The sequence below is a fragment of the Ammospiza nelsoni genome, chromosome 6, assembly GCF_027579445.1.
Source record: "Ammospiza nelsoni isolate bAmmNel1 chromosome 6, bAmmNel1.pri, whole genome shotgun sequence".
Taxonomy (NCBI): Eukaryota; Metazoa; Chordata; class Aves; order Passeriformes; family Passerellidae; genus Ammospiza; species Ammospiza nelsoni.
In genome coordinates this window covers 40,609,916-40,624,356 of record NC_080638.1, presented here as the reverse complement: position 1 = coordinate 40,624,356, position 14,441 = coordinate 40,609,916, and the positions used below count along the sequence as shown (strand labels likewise).

General features: G+C 37.7%; 1 protein-coding gene across 1 annotated transcript in view; it reads right to left on the bottom strand.

Moving 5' to 3' along the window:
• MIPOL1 (mirror-image polydactyly 1) overlaps positions 1-14,441 on the bottom strand; it is a 182,898-nt gene that overhangs the window by 44,574 nt on the left and 123,883 nt on the right. Inside the window, exon 12 of the mRNA XM_059474474.1 lies at positions 1,129-1,223. Within this exon, the coding sequence (XP_059330457.1) occupies positions 1,129-1,223 (95 nt within the window). The remainder of the gene's footprint in view (positions 1-1,128; positions 1,224-14,441) is intronic.

Below are 14,441 nucleotides of genomic sequence, written 5' to 3'. Positions count from 1 at the left end.
GGCACCATAATAAATTCTTTCCAGCTTGGTAAATCATACCATAATTTGTGCACACACTAAATGCTGACCAAATTCATTAAATGCAATAATCACAAATTGCTTGGGGTTTCTATTCACTATTAACAGGCTTTAAATAAATGCCTATGAGATTTAGGAACAAAAGTTGTTTTTGAAACTTCCCTCCAAGGTTTTAATAAACTTAATGAGAAGGGGAAACTTGAAAAACCTCTAGAAACCTGAGTATTTTTCACTTTTGAACGCTGAAACACTGAAAACATACACAGTTCTGCTATTTCAAATGCTTTTTAGACATAAATAACTAGTCCTCTTTATTTCCAATGAGTATAGTATTCACACTATATTTATTATTTACCTCTGTAGCCCACATCCCTCATCACAGACATTCAGCCTTCAGATTCACAATTTTCAGCTGTGTTGATGCCAATTCTCCTGCCTTTAACCTGCTGGCAGCTCTGTATCCCCTCTCACACAGGAGGTCAGGATGAAATGAGAGCTGTAACCCAAAATCACTCCATAAAACAACCTAACTCCTTCACTAGACCACACAGAGCTTTTCCTTAGGGACTAAAACCCACTGATCCATGCAAATGTTCAGGGCAGCCCACCTAAATTAATGAGAATGGGTATTTCTCTCATTCTCCATACTGCTACAGAACATGAGGAATTAAAAGGCACATATATTGGGGTTGAAGAAGAAACCAGTATTTTAGAATTACAGATTTATTATTTCAAAATCTATATTGACTAGGTTAGGTATGTGCAAACAATCAGGGAAGAAACAAGCATTTATGTAATCTGGTTCTTTTGTCCATGCATTTTTAAGTGATCACATTGCCATAGCACAGCTTTTTAGTGCAAAAATCAACCACCAACTTTTCACTTCCCTTAGAAGAAACTAATACAAAATGCAGGCTATAAGAAAGGGACTCCTACTTCAAAGAGGTGGTTGGTGAGCAGTAAAGCAGAAATGCAGGCTTTGATTCATTGATGTATTCACATTTTTCCAACAAATACCTATTTGATAAGGCCATTTCCTCACTCAGTCAGACATTGTACAGAAAATTTCCCCTATGAGTCACTCATTCATATTAGAATCAATCATTTTACCTGTAATAAACACGCAATGTTTGGATTTCCTCTTCTAGTCTTTTGCACTGTTGAAGAGCAGCTTCCTTTTCTTGTTGCAAAGCTATCAATTCTGCCTGTGAAATGATAAACAATCGATAACCAATTTATTCAGAACATCCATACATTTTTGAAAACACATCAATCTCTCTGCAATAATTTCAACCATTATAACTGCACACATAGGGTTATACTGCTGTATGTAACATAGTGTTGTGGTTTAACCCCAGCCAGGAACCATGCAGCTGCTTGGTCACTTCTCCTTCCTCCCACTGATGGCATGGTGAGGAGAATCAGAAAAAGAAAGAAAAGAAAATCAAACTTGTTGATTGAGATAAGAACAGTTAAATAATTGAAACAAAGTAAAATATAATAATAATAATAGTAATAACAACAACAACAACAATAATAATAACAACAATAATATTATTTATATGAGTAATTGTAATAAAAAGGAGAGCAACAGAGGGAGATAAATCCCAAGACAGGCAAGTGATGCATGATACAACTGTTCACCACCTGCTGACTAATGCCAAGCCTGTCCCTGAGCTGTGATCGCACCCTTTCCTGGTAACGCCCCCCATTTTATATCCTGGGTGTGATGTTTTATCACACAGAATGTCCCTTTGGCCCCTTTGGTCAGTTTTCCTGACCATGCTCCCTCCCAGCTTCTTGTGTACCTCCTCACTGGCAGTGCAGGACACACTGAAATCCTTGACTTGGGGCAAGCACCACTTAGCGACATCTAAAACATCAGTTATCAACATTATTTGCATACTGAATCTAAAACACACCACTGTACCAGCTACCAGGAACCAAATGAGCACTACCCCAGCCTATTTAATTCTTATGAAATATTCTTTCTTTTTCTTGCACTGAAATTTTTCTATTTTTTTTCATGATTTCTGCACTAGCAGGATGATGTTTTGAATGGCTTCTCCCATGTAAGTTTTTTGAATACCTAAGGTTAGAACTCTTCAGTTCAGCCAAGTGGTTATCAGCAAACACATTTCATATGACACGTATGTGTTGCTATACTGCAAAATTGTTGACCAACATATAGAAAGTGAAGCAAGGCCCTTGGCCATGAACTACTGACACAGGATTCTGGTCTGCACATGGCTCCCTGGCTCTTAAGGGCAGCTCCCATGGTAGCAGCCCCTGGCTGATGTTAGCAGCAAAAGAGCTGCTGGATAGGCAGGACCCTGAGCAGTGGCAGGCAGCAGGGACTGCAGAGACTGGCACCGACAGTACATGCTGGGATCTGGGTGCATTCTTACCCAGGATCTGGTTTATAGAGGGGTGAGGGAATCCTTGAGCAATCACCTTCATCTCCCATCTGTGAGCTCCACCGGACACTCCCCCTCCCATCCTTGATTCACACTGAAGGGAGAGTGACTCATGACCATAATGGAAATTGCAGCATGTGGCTTGTAATTCACGAAGGTAGCCAGCCCCAACAGGCCTTACAGTTAAAGAGGAGGCAGGGAGAAATAAGTATTCATGCAGATTTAATATGGGTCTATAGTTTAATCACCATTAATTTTAAAAGTCCAGTTTCAATAGCACTGCAGGGCTGCCTTGAGGGCCCAGGTACCATATAAATAAATCAGTGGGTGATTTATTATTGTAACAACAAATAAGATCAGGCTTCCACAGCAATTCCCTGACACATGAGCCTGAGCATTGGGCTGTTTTCCAATGTTTTTAATTCATGGTGTAAGTTATTAATTGTACAAATTGCAGAGCCCTTAACCAAGAGGCACATGTGTGAGAAATGCCAACTGTGGATTCTGCCAACTCTTCAGGACAGCGTTGCGGAAAAGTTTCTTGGTAAATTAAAGACCTGTTATATGAGCTACATACCCATGAAGGGGAATGCACATAGTTCAGCTTCTAAGTCTGCCAAACTCAATGTATAATCATGAACAACTCTGCCTGTATGCCTCAAAATCTCTCTCCTAAAACAGGGCTCCCGCTTGCTTCTGTTTCCTGTTTGTCTGTAAGTCTTCAAGGCAGGTGTTTTACTGTTTACTGTCAACTCCCAGTCATCTATGGGCAATTCATTCTGCTGGTTGATTAATCATGTCCTGGATACTTGGCTGATTCCTGACAAATTTTATTGAACACTGCATTGCACAAATGCAGCTACACAAGCAGTCTCTGAACCGTGCTGCTCGGTGGGTCATGTTGCACCCAGGGTTTTGCACTGCCCAGGTACAGGACCCACTGCTGTAATTGCTCCTGTGAGAGACATCCATAAAGTTTTAACAGGAAGTTCCTTGGTGAATAAAATCTTTCTTACTATATGGGGGGCGTTCCTTCAGCTTTAAAAGCAGAAAGCGTTAATGTTTAACATCTGAGTGACAGTGGTTTTGAGCTTCTGATACTGAAAACAATGTACTGCATGCTGGCAAGCCCTAACTTCTGTCAGAAAGAGGTTAAAATCCTCTGCAGGTGAGCCTCTTGCCTGGTGCAGCTTGCTGCCTTGCAAGCAGAACTCCCAGAACACAAGATGTTAGCCAAACCAAGCTATTTTCTGTAATTATACTGCTCTGTAGGTGAAACAACATTCTTAAAAATTGGAAAACACACTTGAATCAAAGTAGGTGGTTTGTTCTAGAGGCCAGTAATTAACATCCTTGCCAATTTTCAGTGTACTGTGAAGTGTGATTGAAATGGTAGACTGGAAGGAAATGTTTGCAGCTGACACACCTACTCAGAGAGATTAACGGCTAGTCTCTTTGGAGAACTATCATAAAAAATACACCTCATGTTCCACTTGCTGTTCAGGACAAGAGTCAGAGGCATTAGAGCCTTAAGACTATTATTTATGTCAGTTTTTCAGCAGAAAAAACTGCACTGATTTGACTGGGTTTGCATCTGGGTTTGTACCAATAAAAATATCAGCAAAATCAGGTTATTTGGATTTAAAAAAAAACAACCAACCCGAGAGCTACAAAAAATGAAGGGAAGAAAAACAGACATTTGTTAGCCTCCTCAGTAACCTTCCAGTGGAGTTGATACTAGGGAGTTTCATGAGACCAACAAAAATCCAAGCCCAAGAGTCTCTGTGCACAGCATGCAGCCATGTGACAAAATGACCCATTGTTCACAGCCCTGAAGGGTGGTAAACACAAATAAGAGTCAAATATCCTCACAAGGCAGAGATGTCTTCCTTCACTAGAAGAAGGAAAGCAAAACAATGCTCATCACAAAGTTAAATTGCTAACTAAAATAATGGCATCTGCTCTACAATAAAGAATTTGGAAGACTCCTAAATGTATATTGAAATCCATCCATACTGCATATGGCAAAAATCCTGCATGAGCTCACCTCTAGTAATAACAATAGCTGCTTGAGAACTTTTTAACAAAATATTGTTCTTCTGGAAAATGTCAAGCTGTGGAAATCAGAACTTTTCACAGAAATTTATTTGTTTTGATTAAATTGTTTTGGAAGGTAGGATAAAGAAGAAGCAAGAAGAAGAATTACACACAGGTTCCTCTAGCGGTGGTTTCCCATGAAAAGGTCACTTTAGAGGTGAGCTTGGTCACTTTTTGGTATAGGCGTCACTCTCAGCAAAGCTCCTTTTTAACCCCGAAAGGGTATTCTGATTACTTGGATACTGTGAAAAATATTTCTGAAGATTTTGTTTTGTCCAGAAGTTCCTACACTTCCATATTTGGTTTAATGTGGATAGATCCTTACCCATTCTCTGTCCACCTTCCTGCAAATGAGAATTGTTGTTTCTTTATTTTCTCATTTCGAATTTTAGCAGTTTTTTGGTGAAAATTTAAATTTTCCAATTAAATATAAAATCTAATTGCTATCTATCAAACTTAAAATAGCTGATCTCAGCTAAAGAAAATCTTGGTACTGATTTTTTGCTTTTGCTTTTGCTTCAAAACATTTAAAGGAACAATGTCATGCGCATGCGTTTTCTTACCACAATGTCTGGAAAAATACAAGACATAAGCAAAGGAAAACAGAGGACAAAACTAGTATTTATCTTTTCCTGATTCCTCTAGGGCAAACATGAGCACCCTCAACTCTAATCTAAATTGAAAGAGGTAAGAACACACAGCCTCCCATGCTGTCAGGTTCTCTCTGGAACCTCACCTTTGTGCGAGAGACGGCTTTTGTAAGACTTTTCAATATCCAATACAAAAGAAAAAAATCCAATTAACTTCACTAATAAAGTTTCACAGCTTTATTTTAATTTATTTATTTTCTCATGCATTTATATACAACATATATATAAAGCATTTATTTTTCCTTTTTTGAGATAGGATAAACAAACAACCCTTTCTGTTACCTCTCACTAAGCAGGCTCTTCATTACCCTGATCAATTTAAATGCATGTCTCCTCAGTACTCTGTACTCATGCCAGTAGAAACCTCTCACCTGACACATTCTTGTACTCTTTTTGTTCCCAGTCACCCTCCAGCCTGTTCTGCACACTGGTATTACCCAGTTGACAGTGGAAACTCTTATTCATCCTGAAAAGATAATACCTTACACTTGGCACTGAAATTCCACCCCACTGCTTTTGTTTTTCCAGTACTTGAGGCCATCCCAATCTTTCTGCAAGACAGCTTGAACCTACTTTGTAGTAATAATATCTCCATGCCTTATTAAAAACAATTCCCAGCTCTGTATCATCAAGCAATTTTGTTGGCACATTGCTGCTCTTCCTGCCAAAGGTTCTCAATGACAGCATTAAAGAAAACTGGTTCAGCACCAGCTGGTAAGAAATTGGAGAGAAATTCCACTAGTGAAATCCTTGGACCTTAACATTTCTTCCTTCAAATCTGTTTGCTGCTGCCTTCCTGCTAGCTAGTTCCTTATTGCCTTTGACTAATCCCTCATCTCCTTCATGGGTACATGACATTTTGCAGACAGACATGAGCTAAACGTGCCCATTCTTCCAAACAAGAGACGCTGGGTGAACCCAGTGAGCAGCAAGCAGCATTTCCCACATTAAGCTTGTGCCTGCTTGTAAAATAACAATATATGCATTCCCCACTCTAATTAATAATTTTCCATATGGCACAACCTATAAGCTTATGTGTCAGGTTATATTAAAAAAGTTTCCTTGTCTAAATAATCAGTTATAATATCAAAGAATTCTTGCATGATCATTCTTGTGTGAAAACTGTACTGCAATTCACTCTTGATGGATCCACGCTTTAAAAATATTTTCCTTCCAAACTTACTCTGAAGACTGGACAATAAATACTAACAGGTCTACAGTTGGCAAAATTACATTTTTCCCCTTCTAAATATAGATGCTCTCTCTGCTAATTCTCTGTCATATTACACTGCACATGGCCTCATAAGATTTATTAAAGAACTTTACTATCATTCCTGGACTTTCAGGTATCAGTTCTTTCAGAACTGGAGATGGAAACCATGCATTAACCCAATGCAAGCACAATAATCTATTGAACAGCTGCCATGTACTCCATTTGCATACATTCACTTTTCTTAACCCTTGTCCTCACAGCTGGCATCTTCATTGCTCAATGCTGAGAGAAACAAAAATTAAAATCACATGCTTTTAGACCTAATCCAGAATTACCCCTGATCTCCGTGCCATTCTCAGACCAGTGGCATATTTCCTCTTTCCTTGTTCTCATTTCAGTTGTTACCCTATTGTTTGTTTCAATTTCCTTTCCAAGGGCAAATTTAGCTTAACCTCAGGCAATTTTCATTTGTCTCTATATCTCCTGTTTTCTAAGACATAACTTCCTTGCTTAATAAGTACCCTTCTTGTGGATAACTTATTTGTACGTTATTTGCATGGAAATTATAACTGACTCAATTAGAATGGGCACACTTTCTACCCAGTACAATTTCCCTTGGCTTGGCTGAGATATGTGTCAATGCATGAGTTTAATGCACTATTCCTTCACTCTGTAATAGTCACTACCAGCATTTTGCTTTCTACTGATACAGGATATTCCCACAGATTAGAAGAAGGTTGTGTGAGAAATCTGAGGATCTCCAAGTTAATTTCTACAATTTATATTCTCAGTCATCTACGTTCGGTAGAGCTGCAAAGGGGAAAAGGGGAAAAATGGCAGTAAAGGGGGAAAATGTCAGTCTTTCTACTCTAGGTCCTATGTTATCATCTGGGGTCTGAAATGGAATGGAGCCTCAAACAGACAACAGAGAATTGCTCCCACTTCTTGTGAGGAAGAATTGTGTTTCTACTGATATTAGCAGGCTAGCTGGACAGGAAGAGCTCAGGTGTCTTCTCAGGGCAACAGGAGACTGGGAAGCCAAAAAAGATTTCTTTCATTCTGAATTAGAATGAACAAAAACCCTCTCAACTCTGTAAAAAAACTTAAACTGATGAAATATTTTAATCTTACACTATTTTTAATGCTTCTACATTTGACACATCATGTCAGTAAGAGAGATACACACTGCCTGATAGAGCAGGTCATGTTGTGACACATATGAGATCCAACTTCTAACCGTTCTGTTATTTTTACGTTAGCAGCTGCTACTTAGTGCAGATTACAACAGCTCATCTTATTTTCTATATCAAAGTGTCAACACATCCAACTGTTTCACCAACAATACTAGCAGGTAATGCTTTGATCTAGAAAGGAATACAAGCACTTGTCTCATTAATTAGGGGATCAGAGGTTTTCAGGGTCAAGGAAAAGACTCCAGCTAACGAGAGGACTGAAAATGGCTAGCACTCCAATAACACACTAAGCAATCTCCTTTTTGTTTTAATCACCCTGCTGAAGTGTCAGATTGTTTCATTACAATACAAAGGGGACACATTGACCTAGAAAATGAGATAACGTTTCAACATGCATTTAAGTATCAGCTGGCCTTGATGACTTTAAAAATTAAAAGGTAAAATTAGAACTTACTATAGTAGTTATTAGAAAATACTGACACATCATGAAATACACAATTAACAAGAATAAGTCCAAATTTAAAATAGAAGAATTAAATGTTTTACTTCTGAAGTTTGAAATGTAGGTTTCAATATTCACCAAATAAAACTTCTAGGAGATAAACTGAGCTGGAAAAGTTTGGAATTGTAACTGAAGTTATTAGAAATTCATGCAAAGTTGTTTCTCAACACACAATTTTTCTAACAGAAATAGTTTTTCTAACCCTGTCTCAAATTAAGAGTAAATGGAGAACTGTATTACTGGTCCCTGATGGATCTGCGCTGCTGTGGAGGAACACTACAGGTAGAAAAAATACAATAAAGAACCAGCTGAGAATGTGAATTTCAGGGTAAGGCTGGCAATTGTGGGAACTCTTGACAGCCTTTAAGTTGCAGCCCTCACCAACCCTCTGCCACAACCACACCCGGGTTGACATACCCTTTGGGCACAAAGGAAAGGCGTCTCAACAGCAAACATGACCTTTATGAGTTTGCAGCAGGATGAAACAATTAATCATAATATTTTATTCTACAATCTAATACTACTGTTGGTCCAAATAAATAGCTGTAATGAATTTTTTTTTTTTTAATTAAAAGCATCTCACTGGATTGTTAAGATACACTGGTTTAGATGGAAGTATTTCTGAGGAATGTCAGACAGGATTTCTGAGAGAAGAGAGAATTCCTCCCCAGCCTTGTGATTAGGTTATTTGTTTAGAATGCTGAAACCTAATGTTGACTCCCAGCTTCTTGCATTAACCCACTCTGGGCATCCTGGTGGACTCCTCCCAATGAGACTGCTTCCCTGCTCCAAAGTTATGTGAATTATCCATGGTACTGGTGACTGTCATTGTCTCGCTTCTCTCTCCACAACTGACAAAAATATTTTTTTTAAAACGGCTAAGCATGTGAAAAGCAGATCCAAACAGGGATACATCATGGAAAACAAGATGAACTCCAGAATTCAGCCATGAAAATGTTTGAGGGTGACAAACTTGGATCAGGGAGCTGAAATAAGGACATTCCATACATGATGTGAGAGCATCAACAGTGACTTTTAAAACTGTATGATTTTAATTTACCTTACAAAGAATACGTTAACGTTTTCTCTTATTGGAATTAAAAGTTTTAACCCTGAAATCTTCTTTTTAAAAGAAAAAATGGAATTGTCATTTTCAAGAAGCGTCGCGCTTCACCTCCATCTTACGTAACTTTCCTCAACTCAGCCTTTATTCTACCCTAATTTAATATTTTTAAGGAGTTTTTCGGATGACTTGTAAGAGATGCCACTATCTGACATTTAGACTCTTGTCTCCATCACAACAAATTCCCCAGTGAGAATACATTATCATACCAGATGAACATTGCTTGCATGGTTGTTCATTTCTAAGAGATCCTGTTGTGACTGGGACATTAGCAACGGGTCACAACAAATTCTACACAGATTGTGCAATTAGAAGGAAAAAAAAATCACCAAATAGCTTTTGACTGCTCTGAGAAAGAAAACGAAAGAATACAATAGCAATTTTGCTGAGACCAGATATGTATCTGGTTAATTTTATTACAATAAAAGCAAACAATATCATTATGCCTGACATGTGACACCTTATTCTTGTACTACGTGGTCACACCACATTGGGAAGAAGCTCACTGTACCAGCAGTATTTAAGAAGTGGTTTGCTCCTTTACAAGAACATATTACAGGCACATTGGCCTACAGAAGTGGGCCTATCCCTGGAGGTGTTCAAGGCCAGGCTGGATGGAGCTCTGAGCAACCTGGTCTAGTGAAAGGTGTCTCTGCTCATAGCAGATAGACTGGACTTATGATTCTATAATTCATCAATTACCACATTATGTAAGAAAATATCTATATGAAATGCTCATGATAAGTTTCAGTGAGAATTAAGGATTTGCTCATCTAACCTTAGATGAGACAAATTTTCTTCATCATCTGCAGTATTATTCTGTAATAAGCTATATTTTTTCCAAGCAGTATACTGATATACTGAAAATTGCAGGAAAAATCACCTATTCAAAGGACAATCCAAGGCAGGTGGTAAGAGTGTGAGACTAATACATGGAAGCATTTTGTTTTAAAGAATGATTTAGGGAATGAGGATGATTCATTGCGAATTCTGCCCTTGTGAGGTTGATACAAAACTGCAATTGACTTCCTAGGGTGAAGATTTCATTTATGGTTTCCATTCTTTTGCACACATAGGTTAAAAACCCCAAAGATACCATCATACATGCCTACTGTGCATATGGATAACTACCCAATGATACTGTAAGTCTTATTTTAGGTAAGATATAACCATAGTGGATGACAAAAAGGCCCCTGAAAAATTCCAAGGATGACAGCTCCAAAATACACACTCATAGCTGGACTGCGCTTTGCACATAAGTAACTCCATGTGCAGAGACACTGACCTTTTGGTAGGAGGGATTTTATTAAGAACACAATCTGAGGGTGCTTTAAAGAGCAAATAGATAGGACTCTATATACAGGTAGGTAGATACTTGACTCACTACTAAATCACAATGTACACTGTAAAAAGAACATAAAAAGAAAACAATCAAGAATACTTTGTTTTAATAGAGAAAGGAAAACCCATTCACGACTGCAATTTCTACGCGGTAGTCATGGCTTTACAATCTATATGAAAATAACACACGTCGATTAATTTCTTTACTTCTCAGATTAAATACCATTTACAGCTGTGGATCTGTGGAAAGGAAACATTACTTCATTTTCTGTAATTCAGGTTTGGCCTTGGTGACATCACAAACTTTTTTTCTAATCCAAAAATCTATCTGGAAAAAGCAAATTCAAATAAACAATGGAAAAACATCAGCAATATAGAGAAACTTGTCTCATTTGAAGGTAAAATAAAGAATATTGTTTTGGGCATGGTGTAACCATGTACCTCTTCATGGCTCTATTGGTAACTGGACTGAAAAACAGATATTCCCCTTGAAGACATATCAGGTTACCAAATAGAAGTTTAAAACAAAGGATAAAAACCATTCCTGATTTACTTTAATGATAGGCATGTTTCCCTCAACTCTGAGAGGCCTGACTTCATACCATGAAGATGATTGCACTGTACATGAAACTTTACTGGCAATCTTCTTAGGGAAAATCAAGAAGGAAACAACTGTGTAAGCTGGAGCGAGCTGAAGAAACCTTCCAGGTGGTATCTGAGTCCTACTGGCAGGTTACTCTGGGAAAGCTTCAAATATCAGCAACCATGATAAACCCTTTGTCCACAAAAATTACTTTGGCCACCTATGATTTGAAGTCAGTATCTGCCACAAGCAGCAAATTGTCAGCACATGATCCAAAAGGTAATGTCATGTTGTCTCAGAAGCTTTGTGGTAACAAAGACCTATTCAATAAAACAACTTTACCCTCAGCCCCAGAAGTGTCTTATCCAGTTTGGGGCGGAACGGTACTGGCAGAATAACAGAAAAAAGTTCATATTACAGCCAGACATGTTTTATCTGTGCAGCAGCCAGAAACTCGGTGCTCTCAGGGTTCTCCATCTGGCACATTTTTGAGGCTCCACTAACAGATCCCGAACTAACCACAGCACCCAACTCTCTATTGCTAAAAAGAACAGACTAGAAATTATGTTCTGACCTTGAGATCTACTGGCATGACTTTACTCATGTTAAAAAATGGTCAAAAGTTCTCTCCTATTCACCTTCCTAAAAGGAAGGGCTGCTACCATCAGACTGTCAAAGGGCCATAGGCCCTAGCACACAGTATGGTTCAAAAGCATCGCCTGGGAGAGTGGGTTAAAACCATGCCAGGGATTTCTCTAAAATAATGCATGAATGGTTGCATGCCATTGTGCACGTCCATGCCATGATCCTATTTTGTTACTAGTCTATGTTCAGATAACTAGTCTTGTCAATTTATAAGGGCTTAATAAACTTGATTAAGGTTGATAAATGTGACTTTCTCTCATTCCCAATAATCACACAGCTGTTAAACAGGGGTCACTGACATCTCCATTTCAAGAAGGCAAGGATACCTTCAAGAAGGCAGCAGTGTCCAATCACATTATCAGAATTTAACTAAAATTCTTTCATAAAAGTAATGAATCTGTAGAGGTCTATAAATATGAATTGGCCCAGTTACATCATATTACTCTTCCAGGATTTGGAAGGAAAGGCAGCTAAGAGATTAAGAGTTAATGTTTATTACTTCACCTTGCGGCCTTCACCTTTTGACTAGCAGGTATACATACTCAAATTAATCTGATATTTTTGTATACAAAGAAACACAGAATCAGAGTGCTGAGTTCAAAAGCAATTTTTATATCTAAGAAAAGAAAAAAAACCCAGTTATTGAATAAAAGCATTTGTTATCAGGAAATTTAGGAATAAGAAAGAATCCATGAGTATGCCCCACACTGACATGTGCAGAACATAAATACTAAGACATTCTCAAATGCAAGTCTGTTAGTACTTCTCATTTGATTTCTGAAGTTCTTATCAAACAATATAGCAAGGTAGTTTGAGTTCTTTCTCCAGCTGGATTATGTCATGCCTAGCAGTTTTGGGAAAAAGACAGGAGCTCCATGTCTGCACTTGAGGCTGGCTGTAGGCGCCATGACCTTGAGTTACTTGTGCAACTGGAGTGACCATGGATTTCTGAGACACTGTGAACAAGCCACCATCGTGTCTCCTGTGATGCAAACATTCTCAACAGATAATTTAGAACAGTTTCAGTCTCTATGGTTGCAATGCCACCTGTGTAAAAGGGATCAGTCATGTTGAGTCTGAGTAGTTGATTCTGAACAGAACAGAATTCCTGAATCTTGCCGTCTCCACAATCTTATAGCAATGCTTTCTACCCAAGGAGAACTCAGAGTAAGGACTTAAACTAAGAAAAGCAAATAGATGTGTTTGTGAGAACATACATTTAAGTATTTATAGAAAACATTTGTTTGAAAATAGTACTGGAGAAAATTCAATAGAGGGCACTTTCCTATCAAATCAGCAGGCAATGGATCCATCCATGGTTTGTTATGGATGCTATACTATTAGAGAGATCTGTTGATACAGGTGAGTTACCTTCACTTAGGACTCAAAAGTATGTTCTGATACTACAGATTTCAGCTCCTTTCTGTTAAAAATCTACTATTTTTTTTATGAGGTAATCATATTACCTTCTACATTCAGTTAGATTCTAGTAGATCTTTGCATTAGGCAAAAAACATTTTTTTCAGTTCCTATGTACATTTTGGTACTTAGTTGCCTGCAGTTGAGTCTGTTGCAACTCAGACTCAACTACATTTCAACTGGGAAAAAAAGTAATATTGTAATCTTTGGAGTAAGGGAAGTCAATGAGAAAAGAGATACATTACCCATGATAATTTTCTTAAAAATTGTTAACATGTGAAATAAAAGAATATAATCCACTGAAAAGATAAACATTTTTCTCAACTATCAGATCTTCCAGCAATTTTCAACAGTATAATCTAATACAGAATGTTTATTTCTTTCTTCTTATTTGTGCAACACTGAAAACATAATTTTCATCAACAAAGATTGTTGTGTACAAAAAATCTTCATGATAAACCCAGACAGTAAACACTTATCTGTGTTACTTTCTTAAAATTTTAACCAATCCTTTTGTTTTTAGTCATTCAGCGTATATATTCTACTTTTGCTCCTATTAGACATTTCTCAACTTGAACACCTGTTGAACTAAACTTGTCTTGCCAGAATATTTTTAATTATGCAATCTGTATTCTGTCAATGGCAAGCACTTGAGGAGAATTTCTTTTATACCTTTCAACATGCCCAGCAGACAATTAAGAACTCAGTGTACAGAAATATTTGCCAACTGAAATGTTAGTAAGACAAGTTTAATCAAGTGATCTTGACTAACTTTTACCAAAGAATCACAATTTTCATCATCAGGTTATCACTTCAAAATACCACTTTAAATGCTATTTCTTAGAAATTTTTATTTACTCAAGCCTTTCACACAATCTGTAATACATGCCTGACTTGCATAATACCTCATCCATAGATCCATTAAGGCTTGAATACTTTTTTTTCATGGGTAGCACAATGAATGCCAAATTTGTCTCCAGCTTTTAAGAAAATTTGGTTTTTGCAGGGAAAATCCTGACCCATTGAAGCCAACAGAAGTTCACTGTTGACTTCAATGGGATTAACATTTCCCTGTATTTGTATACATGCATTCTTTCTATTTAGTGACAAGTATTCCAATTACATGTGTGCTGTACCCAAGGATAAGTCTAATTAAGAGAAACAATTTGAATTAGTCTCTGAATTAGTGTTTGATGACTGATACTATAAATGTAGATATTTAGACAACCATTGTGCAGAT